We start from the raw sequence: 14518 nt of genomic DNA, 5'->3' as shown, positions 1-14518 counted from the left end.
ATAAATAATATAAATTACTTTTTACCTAAAAATGCAAATAGTATTAACATAAATCTTTAGAACGTATGAGGAATAAATGTTTATTTTAATTAAATAATTGAAATTGTGGTATTGTAACAACATTACTATGATTTTCAGTTTGAAAATAGAAAAAGCAATGTTAAAAGTTAGATGTAGAAATAAATAAAAATAATGTCGTAGTTATTTCAAGGCAGAGTAGAAATCAGAACGAATATGCTTAAAGAGTTTCACGCTTATGAATTTTGAGCATTATTAATCCAGAAACGTTAGAACACAACTGGAAATAGATAAAATAGATCAAAGTGAGTAAGAGAAATAGAAGTCCATCATTGGGATATAAATATTCAAAACGAATTCATAGCTAATGTAATTTATCACACACGTATAACTACTGGAGGGTAAAAATATATTAAGTTCATTATTTAATTTAAGGCAATTTTATATAATATCTATGAAAATAAAAATTTAAACACCAATTCCAGGAAAACTATAAAGTTATTTTATTCAATGTAACCATCTTTTAGACAAAATTGTAATAATATTTATTAATAACATGAGTTTTATATTATAAAATTAAAAGTGTTTTAAAATGTTTTCCTTAAGGTAGTCTCATTTATTAAAGTAATTTATATGACTGAACTAATATACTGACTAATTTAAATATATTAAATTCTCTTTACATATTTCGAGTAATAGTAAATTAGATTAAATGAAAAAAAAAACTCAAAATATTTAAATTTTCTCATTTTTAATTTACCCATATCTAATTTCTGCTTAAATTATTCTTGGAAATATAGATAATTTTCTAAATTAAAAGTAATTTTCATTTCCTACATTATTCATTTACGAAGTTTTTTAAATTATATTTTTGAAATTGAAAACATGTTTTCAGATCGTAATCTAAATAAAAACCTAAATAACTTAAATTAAGATTTCAAACTTTTTATTACTAGTGTTTATTAAGCTCGATGCTATTTGAGCGAAATGTATTAAATTTCTTAAGTCAAACATTCAGTCAGTAAAAATGGAATGAAATTAAAAAAAAGGTACCTGGATATTTTCTTTAAATTTATTAGCGTTTTTTCACTCAGACAACTTATTTATAAAAATTAATTTATTACGTAGTATTGTAAAAATAGATTTGAATATAGTACCTTAAATTTTAGAATAAAAAGAAAATTGAAACTAAGTGATTGATTCAAGTGCGTTACTTTCATGTTTTATGTAGTTCATGTCTTAATGACAACAAAAAATTAGTGATAGTTATTTTTGCCTCATTTCTTTTCATGCAATTTTGTTAATGTAGAACTTAAAATCCAAAATTAATCTTCAAAAATCAACCATTAAAAACAATAAAATATTATAAATAATAAAATACAGAAATAATAAAATATAGAACAAAAAATTATAAGAAGTAATAAATAGAATAAGTGTGATTAATGTATTAAGACTAGTTATCATTTACGATAGTTTTAATTTTAGGTNAAAAATTAATTTATTACGTAGTATTGTAAGAATAGATTTGAATATAGTACCTCAAATTTTAGCGTAAAAGGAAAATTGAATCTAAGTGATTGATTCGGTTGCGTTACTTTCATGTTTTGTGTAGTTCATGTTTTAATGACAGCAAAAAATTAGTGATAGTTATTTTTGCTTCATATATTTTTATGCAATTTTGTTAATGTGGAACTTAAAATCTAAAATTAATCTTCAAAACCATTAAAAAACAATAAAATATTATAAATAATATAATATGGAAATAATAAAATATAGAACAAAAAATAATAAGATGTAATAAAAAATAGAATAAGTGTGATTAATGTATTATGAGTAGTAAAGAAGGTTAATTTCAAATTAAGCCTCGTCAATTAGGATTTTTTATCCGTATTTGTAAATACATAAATGCAACAGAAAGCAAACAATAGAAAAATTGTCTTTTACTCCTATAAATAATCAAAATCATATGAGTTGCCTCTGGTGGTTATAATTTATACTACAGGCAATTTTTTGTTCTATTTTTATAGATATTTTGCTGTTACATCTTCATATTCAGAAGAAAAAAATTTGTAAACTATTATTTTAACTTACTGTAGACCTTAGATATTCATTCATTAGGAATTTTTTAAATTTCTCAGCATTAAATTTCTCAGATACTCGAATAAATATCGAAAAAAGGGACGATGAATTTTATTAAAATATTCTAGAGATAGTTTGAATGAGATAAAAACTTTCTTCCATAAAGATTTTGACGAAGTTTATATTTACTTACGTATTTTAATTAATGTGGCCAAATCTTGAAATCGAGAGATCAGATATCAAGAATATTTTTTTTAAAATTTTTAACGGATTCACTATTTTGATAATAGGAAAAATTCGATTAAGATAAATACATTTTTCGCTAGTCTTCAATTTCACGCAATACTTTTTCCAAATCAAAATTTATAATTTTTATTAGTTTTAGAGTTTTATTTATTTTCAATGTTTCCTACATTAATTATACGAACCATTTATTTCTCTTGCTATTATTAGGAGAACGCAATGTGTAGATGAAATTTACTAGAATAATCCCTTTTTCAGACATTGTACAATTTCACATTGTTCAGTCCAGATATTGTGCAATTTTAAGAACATTGTAGAATATTAAATTAGAAATCTAATGTTTATTAAAAATTTGTGATGATTGGGAGGATACTTAAAGGGAAACAGAACAGTGAAATTTTTAAGAAATGAAAATGAAGCTAATCGCATTTTTCAATATTTTATCTTTTGAAGATTATTGTACCAAAATATTGAATTCATTTTCATAAAAATGCAAAAGTTGCAGCATATGTCCAGCTTTACGCTCCACGTGCTGGAATGGACAAGTGAATGTAAGCTGATCAATGGATTTGCTTACTCTTAGCAAAACATTTTAATTAAATACGATCGTTTATATAATTCCATTGAAATAATTTGTTTAAATTATGTAAGAAAAGGAATTAATGATACTTTCAATCGAAATAATTAAACCTATTTAGCTGTAATAATTTTAATGAAGGTTGCAAAGGGTTATTGATAGTTTTATAACAATTAGCAAAGAATTTAGGCCCAAGAATCAAAGAATATGCTAAAAAATTAAGATGATCGCTTAATTTCGGCTGTAATTCTTAAAACACACGAGGCTTCCAGTTGAGGATAGATTAAAAGAAAGAGTTAGACTAGCATTTAAGACTTTTGAAAATAATAGAGAAGAAGCATCATATGAACCGGTATTGATAATTCTTAGTTGCAATTATTTTTTAATATTTATATAGATTATTAATAACTAAACCTTTAATGCTATTTAATCGCAACAATGTTTCTCTTTCTTGCTGTATCTCTAACTAGCACATTTTTAACTGATTTTTTTTTATTTTGGTACTATGTTCACAATAAATATAGTTTTCGCAGCAAGTGTGGATTTTTTAATTGGATTGACTGGCTTTAATAAATGAAAAAATGTAAATTATTTTAGTTCAATTTCTCTTCAAAACACTATCATTTAGTGAAATTTTTTTTTAAAAGATCCAAGTGAAATGAAAACTACATTTATGTAATTTAAATTAATCAAAACGTAATCAAATTAGGATGGTTTGTTTTTATCAACAAGTACAACAATTTAAGGATAATTTAAAAACTAAGTTATAAACATTGTATTATATAAGAGCTAATTATCAAAATGTTTGCATTTTAAATATAATTAAAATGATGATTTAAGTATGTACAATAAGATAAAAAATGCACAAGTTAAGTTATCTCAATCATTCGTAAAAAAAATCCTTTTTTACAGGATTCCACTGTGTTGCTCTTTCTGAAATGATAAATGAGGTTACAGTATTAAAATATTAGAAGAGGAACTTGATCAAATCGGCTAATTAAGATACAGTGTAAGATTATTTATTAAATCTAGGACTGGAATGAAGCATGAAATAATTAGAGCTATTTTATGTTAGGGAAAGTAACTTAAGGGTTAATTCAATTAGCAGACCTTAATAGCCTTAAGTAAGCAGCTCATAAAGAATTCCAATTTGAAAGCGTAACTCTGCTGATCAGCCATAAAGATTATAAATTTCAACTAATTTTAATTGTTCCAAAAAATGCGTAATTTTATATTGAAAGACAAAAAAAAGCAAAAGATTCCGAAAAATAATTTACAATTTAAGTGAAAGTAGATAAAATAGTTGCTAAAAGTCATAAGTTGCTAAAAAATCAAAACACATAATATAAAATTGAAATAAATTTACTGAAATAGTTTTAGTTGTAATTTCCTTTAAAGTTAACCTAATGTTTAAAGATATTTGAATTAACAACTTCAAAAAAAGTTTTAATTGAGACAGTCTACAATTAAAGAAAAAATTCTAGCTGAAATAAATCATTAAATGGAACGAAAGTTTGAACGTTTCAAAATATGATTTTATTAAATATAAATGCCTGTAAAGAAAGCTTAACATAGTCTAAATTATTTTGGTATTTTTTTCCTTACTTCCGCACAACACGATAACTGCTTTCTTGCTTAAATTTACTTTTTATTCACAAAAAAAATCTTCAACGAAATTAGTCATCCCTTAATAAATTGAGGGTTGGGATATTCTTATCTAAAAATTTTTTTTTTAATTTTAAAATCAGCAATGAATATACCCAGTTGTTTAAAATAAGTAGGAAATTTTTTGCAGATAATTAATATTTGATATTAAAAAAACCGCAATTTGCGAAAAAATAAATAATAGATATAAGCAAAGGAAATAAATTTATAGGAATAAATAAATAGATATAAATAAAAAACGAACTGTTGCAACCCAAGAATAATTTATTTTACGCAGTATATACTTGATTTAAATATCATTTCGTATAAGTTGTTTTAAGCACCTTAAACCACTTGGTAAAACAATATTTTCTTTCCGTCAAGTACTCTAAAGCAGGGAGGCAATGTTCGCTCTGTTTTGTGTTATTTGCAATTGTTTTCTACTTGTCTTTAATTTGACAAGAGCTTATTGAAGACTAAAATTTTTTTTCAGATAGATGAATAAATTTATTCTGCTATCAAATAGAACAAAGATCTACTATTATAATGTGAGAGTTACTGTTCAATTGTTTATTTCAATATTTCTTAAAAATCGCAGGGTCAATTCTAAAATTTCCAGAAAATTTTGAATTTCTTGTGAAAAGGCAAACTTCCTTATAAAAAAATAATTTTTTTCGTCGTAGTTAACGTTGAATTTGTTTTACGATATCAACCTAGCTTATCAATGAAAATTAAAAAAATCTATGCATGAAAGTCCAATGATTCGATTTAAAATATTTAATTTCCTTTTCAGAATCCTTTCTGGAATTTTTTAGAGGTGTAAAACTTGTAATATGCATAGTTTGTTGCTTAGTCAACACAACATCTGTAAAATTCACCTTTAACAAAACTCGAAAAAGATTTTAATGTGGCGAAATAATAAATAAAACAATTAAAATAATATTAAACGATATATGCTTTGTTTTGTACTAGCTGAAAAGATTAAAAATAAATTTTTATTACAAGGTGTAGACATAAAATTATAAAAAATGTATATTTTGTAATCTTTTAATAAATAATAAAATAACATCTTTCGTAAAAGCTTAATTAAAGAGATAGCTTAAACATGAGTAAGTAGAATGAAGATAGCTAGTACTCATAATATTTCAATATTCGTACATCTGGATTAACATGTAGGAATCTAAAATTATTTCTGTGGTTTAATTCAAAAGTAAATCAATGTCGTTGTATCTACCCAAAAAAACTTTAAAGAAAATATTTAAGTTTTTATCTTTATTTGATCTAATAGAACACGTTGCCGTAGAAATCTATACTTATTCAACAATAAACTTTATTACGTAACCGTAATTTATATAATGATGCAAATACTATCATAAAATACAAAAAAGACAATGGTACGATGAACTAACAGATAATTTCCTCAGGGTTGCAGGATTAAAATAGACATTCTGTTTAAAGAACTTCACATCTAGAAATTGATTGTTTTTGAATTAGTCCACAGATTTAAGCTATTTGAAAGAAAGAAATTAATCTGTTTGTTATTTACTATTAACTATTGGTAATATATCCAGATAATATTTCTATATCCCAGAAAAATCGTTTCAACTTTCATGAAACATAATATGAGGTAAATTTGCAGTAAATCTTAATAAAATGTTAAGTAGAACGATGTTTCCATATAAGTTGGATCACCGCAGCATGAATTACAAGTACGATAACACAGTTAAACTTAACATCAAATTTAAATTTAAGCAAATTTGCACAGTAATAAGGTTTAACACGTTCCAAAATTTCTAAGAATGTATCTGTTTGTATTTTTTTAAACACGTGAAAAAAGTATTAGATTAAGATATTTTAATGATCTAATGAACAGCATTAAGTAGCACGGATTTCTTGAACCATTTCTAAAAACACTTTAATTTATGTTAATCGGAGAATCCAATAATAAGAAACTTAATTTATCTTTGCACCATCTATTGCAAAGAACGAACGAGTAGGTATCTCACTTTTGGACGTTTTCTTAGAAAATTACAACTTTTTGTTAAAAGCTGCCAGCTCTTTCTACTTTTAAAATCCATGTGACGTTTTAAGTAAATCGTAATCCCCGTCGATGCAAGGGCACTATCACCAAGAAGGATAAGGAAGACACCACGGTAATAACAAAGAAAATCCAAAAGAGGATTCTGTCTATGACCAGCGCCATCTGCCTCCATTCGTTGACAACTCTTATTCGATGGTCTTCTTGTTCCTGCCTGTATAATAAATACTGAAGTGTTCTTAAGATCTCTTCCTGAATTTTAGTTCCGGGAGCTCCGCTGGAACCCATTGGTGAAGAACCGTTTGCTTGACCCTTATTAGTTGTAATGCCATGAGATCGACGCTTGTTGGAAGACATGTCTGTGCTGTTGTTACTTTCGTTGCAGGATAGCTCTGGATTCATCTCTTTTAGCTCTTCGTGCAGGCTGTCAATAGTCATTCGGAAAGTGTCCCCCTGTAGAATTAAAAAATAAAAAGTTACTATAATGGTTATTATTACTTTTACTAAGGATATAGGTCATGTAAGGATTTTGTTGCTTTTTCAGGAATTTAGTTGGTTCTGATTTCATTTTAACTGCACTCTAGTTGGTTCTGATTTCATTTTAACTGCAGCAAAATTGCATTCTGGTAATGTTTCAAAGACAAAAAAATGCATGTTGTAATGTTTCAAAGACAAAAAGATGCATCTTATAATGCTTCAACGACGATCTTGTAATGTTTCTAAGACCGAATGTAACTGTGATATAATTTTTTCTGTCAGAAATGACTTTTCTGCCAAATTTACTTTTTTGTGGTAAATCATGTTTCTGTTTGTGCAAATTTTTACGTAGTAATAAAAGGTAACTGTTAGGACACTTTTTCTCTAAATTTCATGTTAATATGAATCGTTTTAAAATTGCATTTAGAAAACAAGTTGTTCCTTAACTTTTGAATGGCGACATATTTCAAATTAAAAGAAAACTGTTTTGTGAGTGAAAAATTTTCATAAATTTAAAATGCATTTGGTGATGTTAAGTCCACTTTTAAGTATCCTATTTTGTATAGCTCTTTGCATCGACTTTGAAACCAACAGATTTAAATATTTTTCAAGACAGTCTTATAATGTTAACATATTTAAACATAAGACAAAACGCAGTATGCTATTGATTGTATCATTTTTTTTCTTTTCAAATTATCTAAATCAACAATACAATCTAGCAGAAATATTTTTATATTATTTTTGAATTACTTTTTATTACTTGCTAATTAGATGGAAACGATGGTTTAATATTGACTGTTTAAAAAAAGTCTAGGATACTTTTTCCTACCGAGTTTGTAAGAACAAGCAATAAAATTATATTAACAATATTTCATATTATTATCCTCTAAATAATTTTGAATATTAAATTTTCAAAACTCGTAGAAATTTAAGTGTGTCCAGATAAATGACAGTCTGGAAATTCTTTCTTGTTTTAATGTACTCCTAATTATTAAAAACATCAAATATTGCGAACTAGTTAACCATTAAGTTTTTAAATTTAGTAAAAACCATTTTCAAATCCATTTTTTTTATTGTAATTTTTATAAAAATATCTATTGGATACTTATGGGTGTTGGTAGTTTTCTTCATGGAAATTCGCATCGAACTATAGATTTTTTCGGCTAGTAATCAATATAATAAATGATAATGTAATATTTATTAAATATTATGTAATATGTAATATTCATTAAAATATGTAATATAATATGTAATAATGTAAAATTAATATTAATATATATGTAATATAATATGTAATCTAATAGGGGAAGCTTGGGCAAGATGGGACCACCGGGCAAGACGGAACATCGCTTTTTTTTCTATGCGCATTCACGGTAGCGTTTTCGGAAAGAAAATATTATTGTTCTCAATACGCACAAGTTTTTTCATCAGTTCACAAAGTGTTACTGAAATGCAAGCATTGTTTTGTTTTTCTTACATCGTGTTAAAATATTTTTCCAGGTTTGTATGCTGATATTATTTGTTTAATACGTTGCAATAAATTTTTGAAATTTGTAGCCCTGTAGTGTTATTATTGTAGAAACAGAATGAGTAGTGTAAATTAGAATTTATTTGTTTAAACAAATTTTCAGATATTTTTTTTAAAAAATTACTATCCGGGCAAGATGGGACAGCCAAAGTAGAATAAAAGTGTAATATAAAAATTAACTCTCCGGATTTGGTAAAAAGCATAAAAAATAAGGTAATATTAACAAAGAAAAAAATGAACTAGCAAATATAACTTGACAAATTATTTAAAAAAAATTATTAAAAAAATTTATAATTAATTTCAATATTCAGACTATATTCAGATTGCTTAGAATGAGTTCATGAAGTGTGCAGTGCTTATTCCGGTTTTATCCGCATCTTATGCAGTTACTGTGATGTTTAAGAAAGTTTTTTTGTCGATTATTCTTTAATTTTGACATTAATTTCTGTAATTTTTGAAATATAATTATGTGTCCCATCTTGCCCGGGTATCCCGGGTAAAATGGACCAATGTTCTATTTTTGTTTAAAGTTATTACTACTAAACTTTATTGTTTATTTATTTTCTGTATGAGATATGTAAGAGCAATGTTCCCACTATATGTTTACAATATAAAATATATAAAATGGCTCTAGTATACTATTTTCTAAACTAAGTTTCCTTAAGCGGTCCATCTTGCCCGATCTTCCCCTATGTAATATTTATTAAAAATCTGTGTTGAAAAGAGCTTGCATTTTAAGATGTTGTTTTATTACAAGCAAGAATACTTCTTTTCTTTTTAATAAAGATGACAATATTTTTATAGAAATATGTTTAAATATAAAGGCATTCAAAAACAAGTTGATTTTTGTATGTATGTTACAACAGCATCTTTTTAAGCTTAATCTATTAAAATATAATTACTTTTATTCATTGTAAATACGCGTATTAAGGTTTCTAAGATAAAATTTAGATCCAGATATAATTATAATTATTTTTATGTATTTTTTCAACCAAGCACTGCCATTTTTCATAACTGTTCAGTTAGAATAGCTAAATGTTATACAAACAATATTATTGTGTTTCTGAATTACCTTAAAAACAGGTGGCAGATGAATGCCCGCAGTATCGTAAGTGTTTTTCTTTTTTGTTGGTGACCTGAAGCAGGAACAGGAGGCGAATCTCTGGAGGATTAGTTGCCTGAGGTAAGGGGGCACCTCCTTTCTGCTGGGACCACGATAATGGAAATTCAGCACCACAACCGTGACTACGACAGAAATGGACGTGATGGCCATCACTACCGTCAGGTAGATGCCTATAGGAAATAGAATTATATAATAGATAACCTTATATATTCAAGTATTTTGTAAGAAAGCATAATGGATGGAATACAATTTTACCCCCTGCAATCAGTTTGCGAACTATGTAACACAAAATGGGTTATCATTACGACTATGTACTGTACCAGCTAACTATTAAATACAAAATTAGCTATTAATATCTATATTATATCATAATGACAGTGGTACCTTTCGAGTTAGTAAATTACGCATTATACTGAAATTAAACTCATGTTTGAATTTATAAACACATCAATTAAATATATTAAAAATGTCACCTACTCTAATCTAACACGTAAATTTAAAATTGTCTTAATTTAAACTTGTACACTTATATTAACTTGTGTAACATATTAAAAAATACTATTCTGAGTTAAAATTAAAGATAAAAATATTTTATTGTAATCTTCTTAAAAAATACATTAATGATAAAAAATTACAGGATGTTAATCTTTTTTTTATATTTTAAATCTCTCTAAAAGCAATTTTATTTCACTTAATTTTCACTTAGCTGTGTAATTTTTATCACGTTATAAAATAAATTTCTAAAACTTTTAGCTCTTATATTTTCTGAAAACCAAAGTTTTCTAGTATTTTCAGAATAGTATTTGCCATAGTTACAAAATTAAAAGTTGCGACATTTGGTTTAGCACATCTATGCATGCTTAAGCCATGAAAAAGGATCAAAACTAAATAGTAGGCAAAAACAATTTTTCACGAATACATATATTTTTTTAAAGTAAGTTTTAATTTGTAACAAAAGCAATTTTAAACATTTCAAAGTGACAATATTTTTTTTTAATTTGCAAAGATTTTGCTTATAATGAAAATTCTCTGATGCCTGATTTCTTAGATCTGAAACAAACAGTTGTAATATTTGGTCTGAACTAGACGGTACGTCTAAACCAATGACAAGGTTTCCCACACATCCTATAATTTTGAATCGAAATTCATAATTCATGTACAATTAATATTTTCCTCGTTAAAAATATTAAATGGTTTTACAAACAATTTACATCACTATAGTTTGCCACATGCCTCAATTTTTAAACCATTTTAAGTTTTTTGTACTTTTATTTATTAAGTACTAAGTAGGGATTTGCAGAATGTAGTGCATTTTTGTTTCGAAGATTTACTATGAATCCTAGGGAGTCGTTAAGAACTTAAGTGCAACTGTCGAATTTAGGTTCGTTTTAGTTTCTAAAAAGGATTTATTACTATACTGGCGTACTTGCACCATTCTCATATGATTAATTGGATTGGAGAAGGTAGTTATCAAGCGACAAAAAATATTTAAAAAAAATATTACTCATTTATTTTATTTTTACTTGTTTATTTTTTACGCAGGCAATTACAAAAGTAAGGTCTTTTATTTTATTAGAACTTATGAAATCAGCTTGTTTCTTTAAATCATTTTATCATTTTAAAGGTTGAAGGCGTGTATTTTTAAAAAATTGCTATACTCTAAGATTGCTATACGTAAAATTTGCAGCTATACGCAAAATATGTTACATTTCCTTAATTGCTACTTGTGGAATTTTAAGTTTTGGCCATTAATTTATGCACCTAGTTCCCTCCTTTGATAAAAAACCCAAGTTCCTGTAATTATAACTGACTTTAGTAAAATTAGTATTTATACGGTTAAAATATAAAATTTCTAACTCAATTCGGGGTTGTACGCACTATTCCAGGGTGGTTGCACTATCGGGCCACGTGCAAAATGGTCCCGGGTTTGAACCCAGCAGGTGCTATTGGAAATTCCTTTAGCACCGAAAAGTTTTGTACCTCTCGGCAGATGACATTAGTCAACAATTTCATCTCGTCTCTCGTTTTGACTTGATTTGATAAGTAAGTTACATCAAACAAAATCTTAACGTCATTAACAACGTCATGGCCCGAGCCAGAGATAACTTTTAGATGTATTACGTTAACTTAAAGTCAGGGGCAATATATTTTGAGGGGGAAAAATTAGCGTCAAACCTGTATTTTTAAGGTCACGATAGTTTTATGGGCATAAATTTAATTTTGCAGTTGGTGACTGGACCGCTATTTGCCGGCCACTAACTAGCAGTGAAATATTTTTAAATGTACTTAAGATCATTTTTTTTTAATTTATCCATTATTTTGTTGTTGTGAAAGTTAGTGTATATCATTGACCTATTCACTCTCCGCTATGCACTCCATTGCACTAATCTTTCACATCGTCTTTAAGACCAAATATCCTTTTAAATGAGAAAATAAATGGTGGTCACTGAATGCTAAATCAGGAATATAGAGAGGTAGCGTAATCATGTTCCATTAAAACAACTGAAAAGAAAAACGCAAACTGAAATGGAGCTNCGTGATGGCCATCACTACCGTCAGGTAGATGCCTATAGGAAATAGAATTATATAATAGATAACCTTATATATTCAAGTATTTTGTAAGAAAGCATAATGGATTGAATACAATTTTACCCCTTACAATCAGTTTGCGAACTATGTAACACAAAATGGGCTATTATTACGACTATGTGCTATACCAGCTAACTATGAAATATAAAATTAGCTATTAACATCTATATTATATCATAATGGTGCCAGTGGTACCTTTCAAGTTTGTAAATTACGCATTATACTGAAATTAAACTCATGTTTGAATTCATAAACACATGAAGAATTTATCAATTAAATACATTAAAAATGTCACCTACTCTAACCTAACACGTAAATTTAAAATTATTTTCAGTTAAACTTGTACACTTATATTAATTTGTGTAACATATTAAAAAATACTATTCTGAGTTAAAATTAAATATAAAAATATTCTATCGTAATCTTCTTAAAAAATACATTAATGATAAAAAATTACAGGATGTTATTCCTTTTTTAATATTTTAAATCTCTCTAAAAGCAATTTTATTTTACTAAATTTTCACTTAGTTGTGTAATTTTTATCACGTTAATATATTTAAAAGGACTTTTAGCTCTTATATTTTCTAAAAACCAAAGTTTTCTAGCATTCCCAATCAATTTTTAAACCATTTTGCATTTTTTGTAGTTTTATTTATTAATTAAGTACTAAGTAGGGATTTGCAGAATGTAGTATATTTTTGTTTTGAGGAGTTACTATGAATCCTAGGGAGTCGTTAAGAACTTAAGTGCAACTGTAGAATTTAGGTTCATTTTAGTTGCTACAAAGGATTTATTACTATACTGACGTACTTGCACTATTCTCATATGATTGATTGGATTGGAGAAGATAGTTATCAAGCGACAAAAAATATTTAAAAATATATTTCTCATTTATTTCATTTTTACTTGTTTATTTTTTACGAAGGCAATTACAAAAGTGAGGTCTTTTATTTTATTAGAATTTATGAAATCAGCTTGTTTCTTTAAATAATTTTATCATTTTAAGGTTGAAGACTTGTATTTTTCAATATTGCTTTACTCTAAGATTACTATACGTAAAATTTGCAGCTATACGCAAAATTGGTTAAATTTTCTCATTGCTACATGTGAAATTTGTAGATTTGGCCCGTTAATTTATACACTTAGCTCCCTTCCTTGAGAAAAAAGCCAAGCTCCCGTAATTGTAACGGGCTTCAGTAAAATTAGTATTTACGCGGTTAAAATGTAAAATTTTCTAACTCAATTCGGGGATGTACGCACTATTCCAGGGTGGTTGCACCATCAGGCCACGTACTAAATGGTCCCGGGTACCCCCCCCCCTTGAGAAGAAAACCAAGTTCCCGTAATTGTAACGGACTTCAGTAAAATTAGTATTAATACGGTTAATATATAAAATTTTCTAACTCATTTCAGCTATTTACGCACTATCCGAGGGTGGTTACACCATCAGGCCGCGTACAAAATGGTCCCGGGTTTGAACCCAGCAGGTACTATAGGAAATTCCTTTAGCACCGGAAAATTTTGTACTTCTCGGCAGAGGACATCAGTAAACTGTTTTGTCTCGTCTCACGTTTTGACTTGATTTGATAAGTAAGTTACATCAAACAAAATCTTAAACAACTTCATGGCCCGAGCCGAAGATAACTTTTACGCGTATTACGTTAACTTAAAGTCAGGGGCAATATATAGTGAGGGGAAAAAATTAGAGTCAGACCTGTATTTTTAAGGTCATGATAGTTTTATGGGCATAAATTTAATTTTACAGTTGGTGACTGAACCACTTTTTGCCGGCCACTAACTAGCAGTGAAGTATTTTTAAATGATATTAATATTTTAATGATATCAATATTTTATTAAATGATATTTTTTAATGATGATATAATTATTTTAAGACAAATTTTTTTATTTATCTATTTTTTTGCTGTTGCGAAAGTTAGTGTATATCATTGCCCTATCAACTCTTCGCTATGCACTCCATTGCACTAATCTTTCACACCGTCTTTAAGACCTAATATTCTCTTAAATGAGAAAATAAGTGGTGATCACTGAATGCTAAATCAGAGAGAGGTTTCGTAATAATGTTCCATTAAAACAACTGTAAAGAGAAACGCAAACTGAAATGGAGCTTGTGCAATAAACTTGAAAAATTTGTAACAGTCTCTTCAAAAAAGTAAGATTAACAGCAATTAGAAAATTTTCAGA

The 14518-nt window shown here is 27.1% G+C and overlaps 1 protein-coding gene across 1 annotated transcript in view; it reads right to left on the bottom strand.

Moving 5' to 3' along the window:
• Positions 1 to 3402: 3402 nt before the first annotated feature.
• The window catches only part of LOC107457443 (neuronal acetylcholine receptor subunit alpha-10), a 99657-nt gene continuing 88541 nt past the window's right edge, over positions 3403 to 14518 (bottom strand). The window contains exons 7-8 of the mRNA XM_043046698.2: positions 9677 to 9897; positions 3403 to 7052 (exon numbers count right to left, since the gene is read on the bottom strand). Coding sequence (XP_042902632.1) covers positions 6648 to 7052; positions 9677 to 9897 — 626 coding nt within the window. The 3' untranslated portion in view covers positions 3403 to 6647. The remainder of the gene's footprint in view (positions 7053 to 9676; positions 9898 to 14518) is intronic.

Source organism: Parasteatoda tepidariorum, chromosome 2, assembly GCF_043381705.1.
Source record: "Parasteatoda tepidariorum isolate YZ-2023 chromosome 2, CAS_Ptep_4.0, whole genome shotgun sequence".
NCBI classification, from domain to species: Eukaryota; Metazoa; Arthropoda; class Arachnida; order Araneae; family Theridiidae; genus Parasteatoda; species Parasteatoda tepidariorum.
This window is presented reverse-complemented; position numbering and strand designations above follow the sequence as displayed.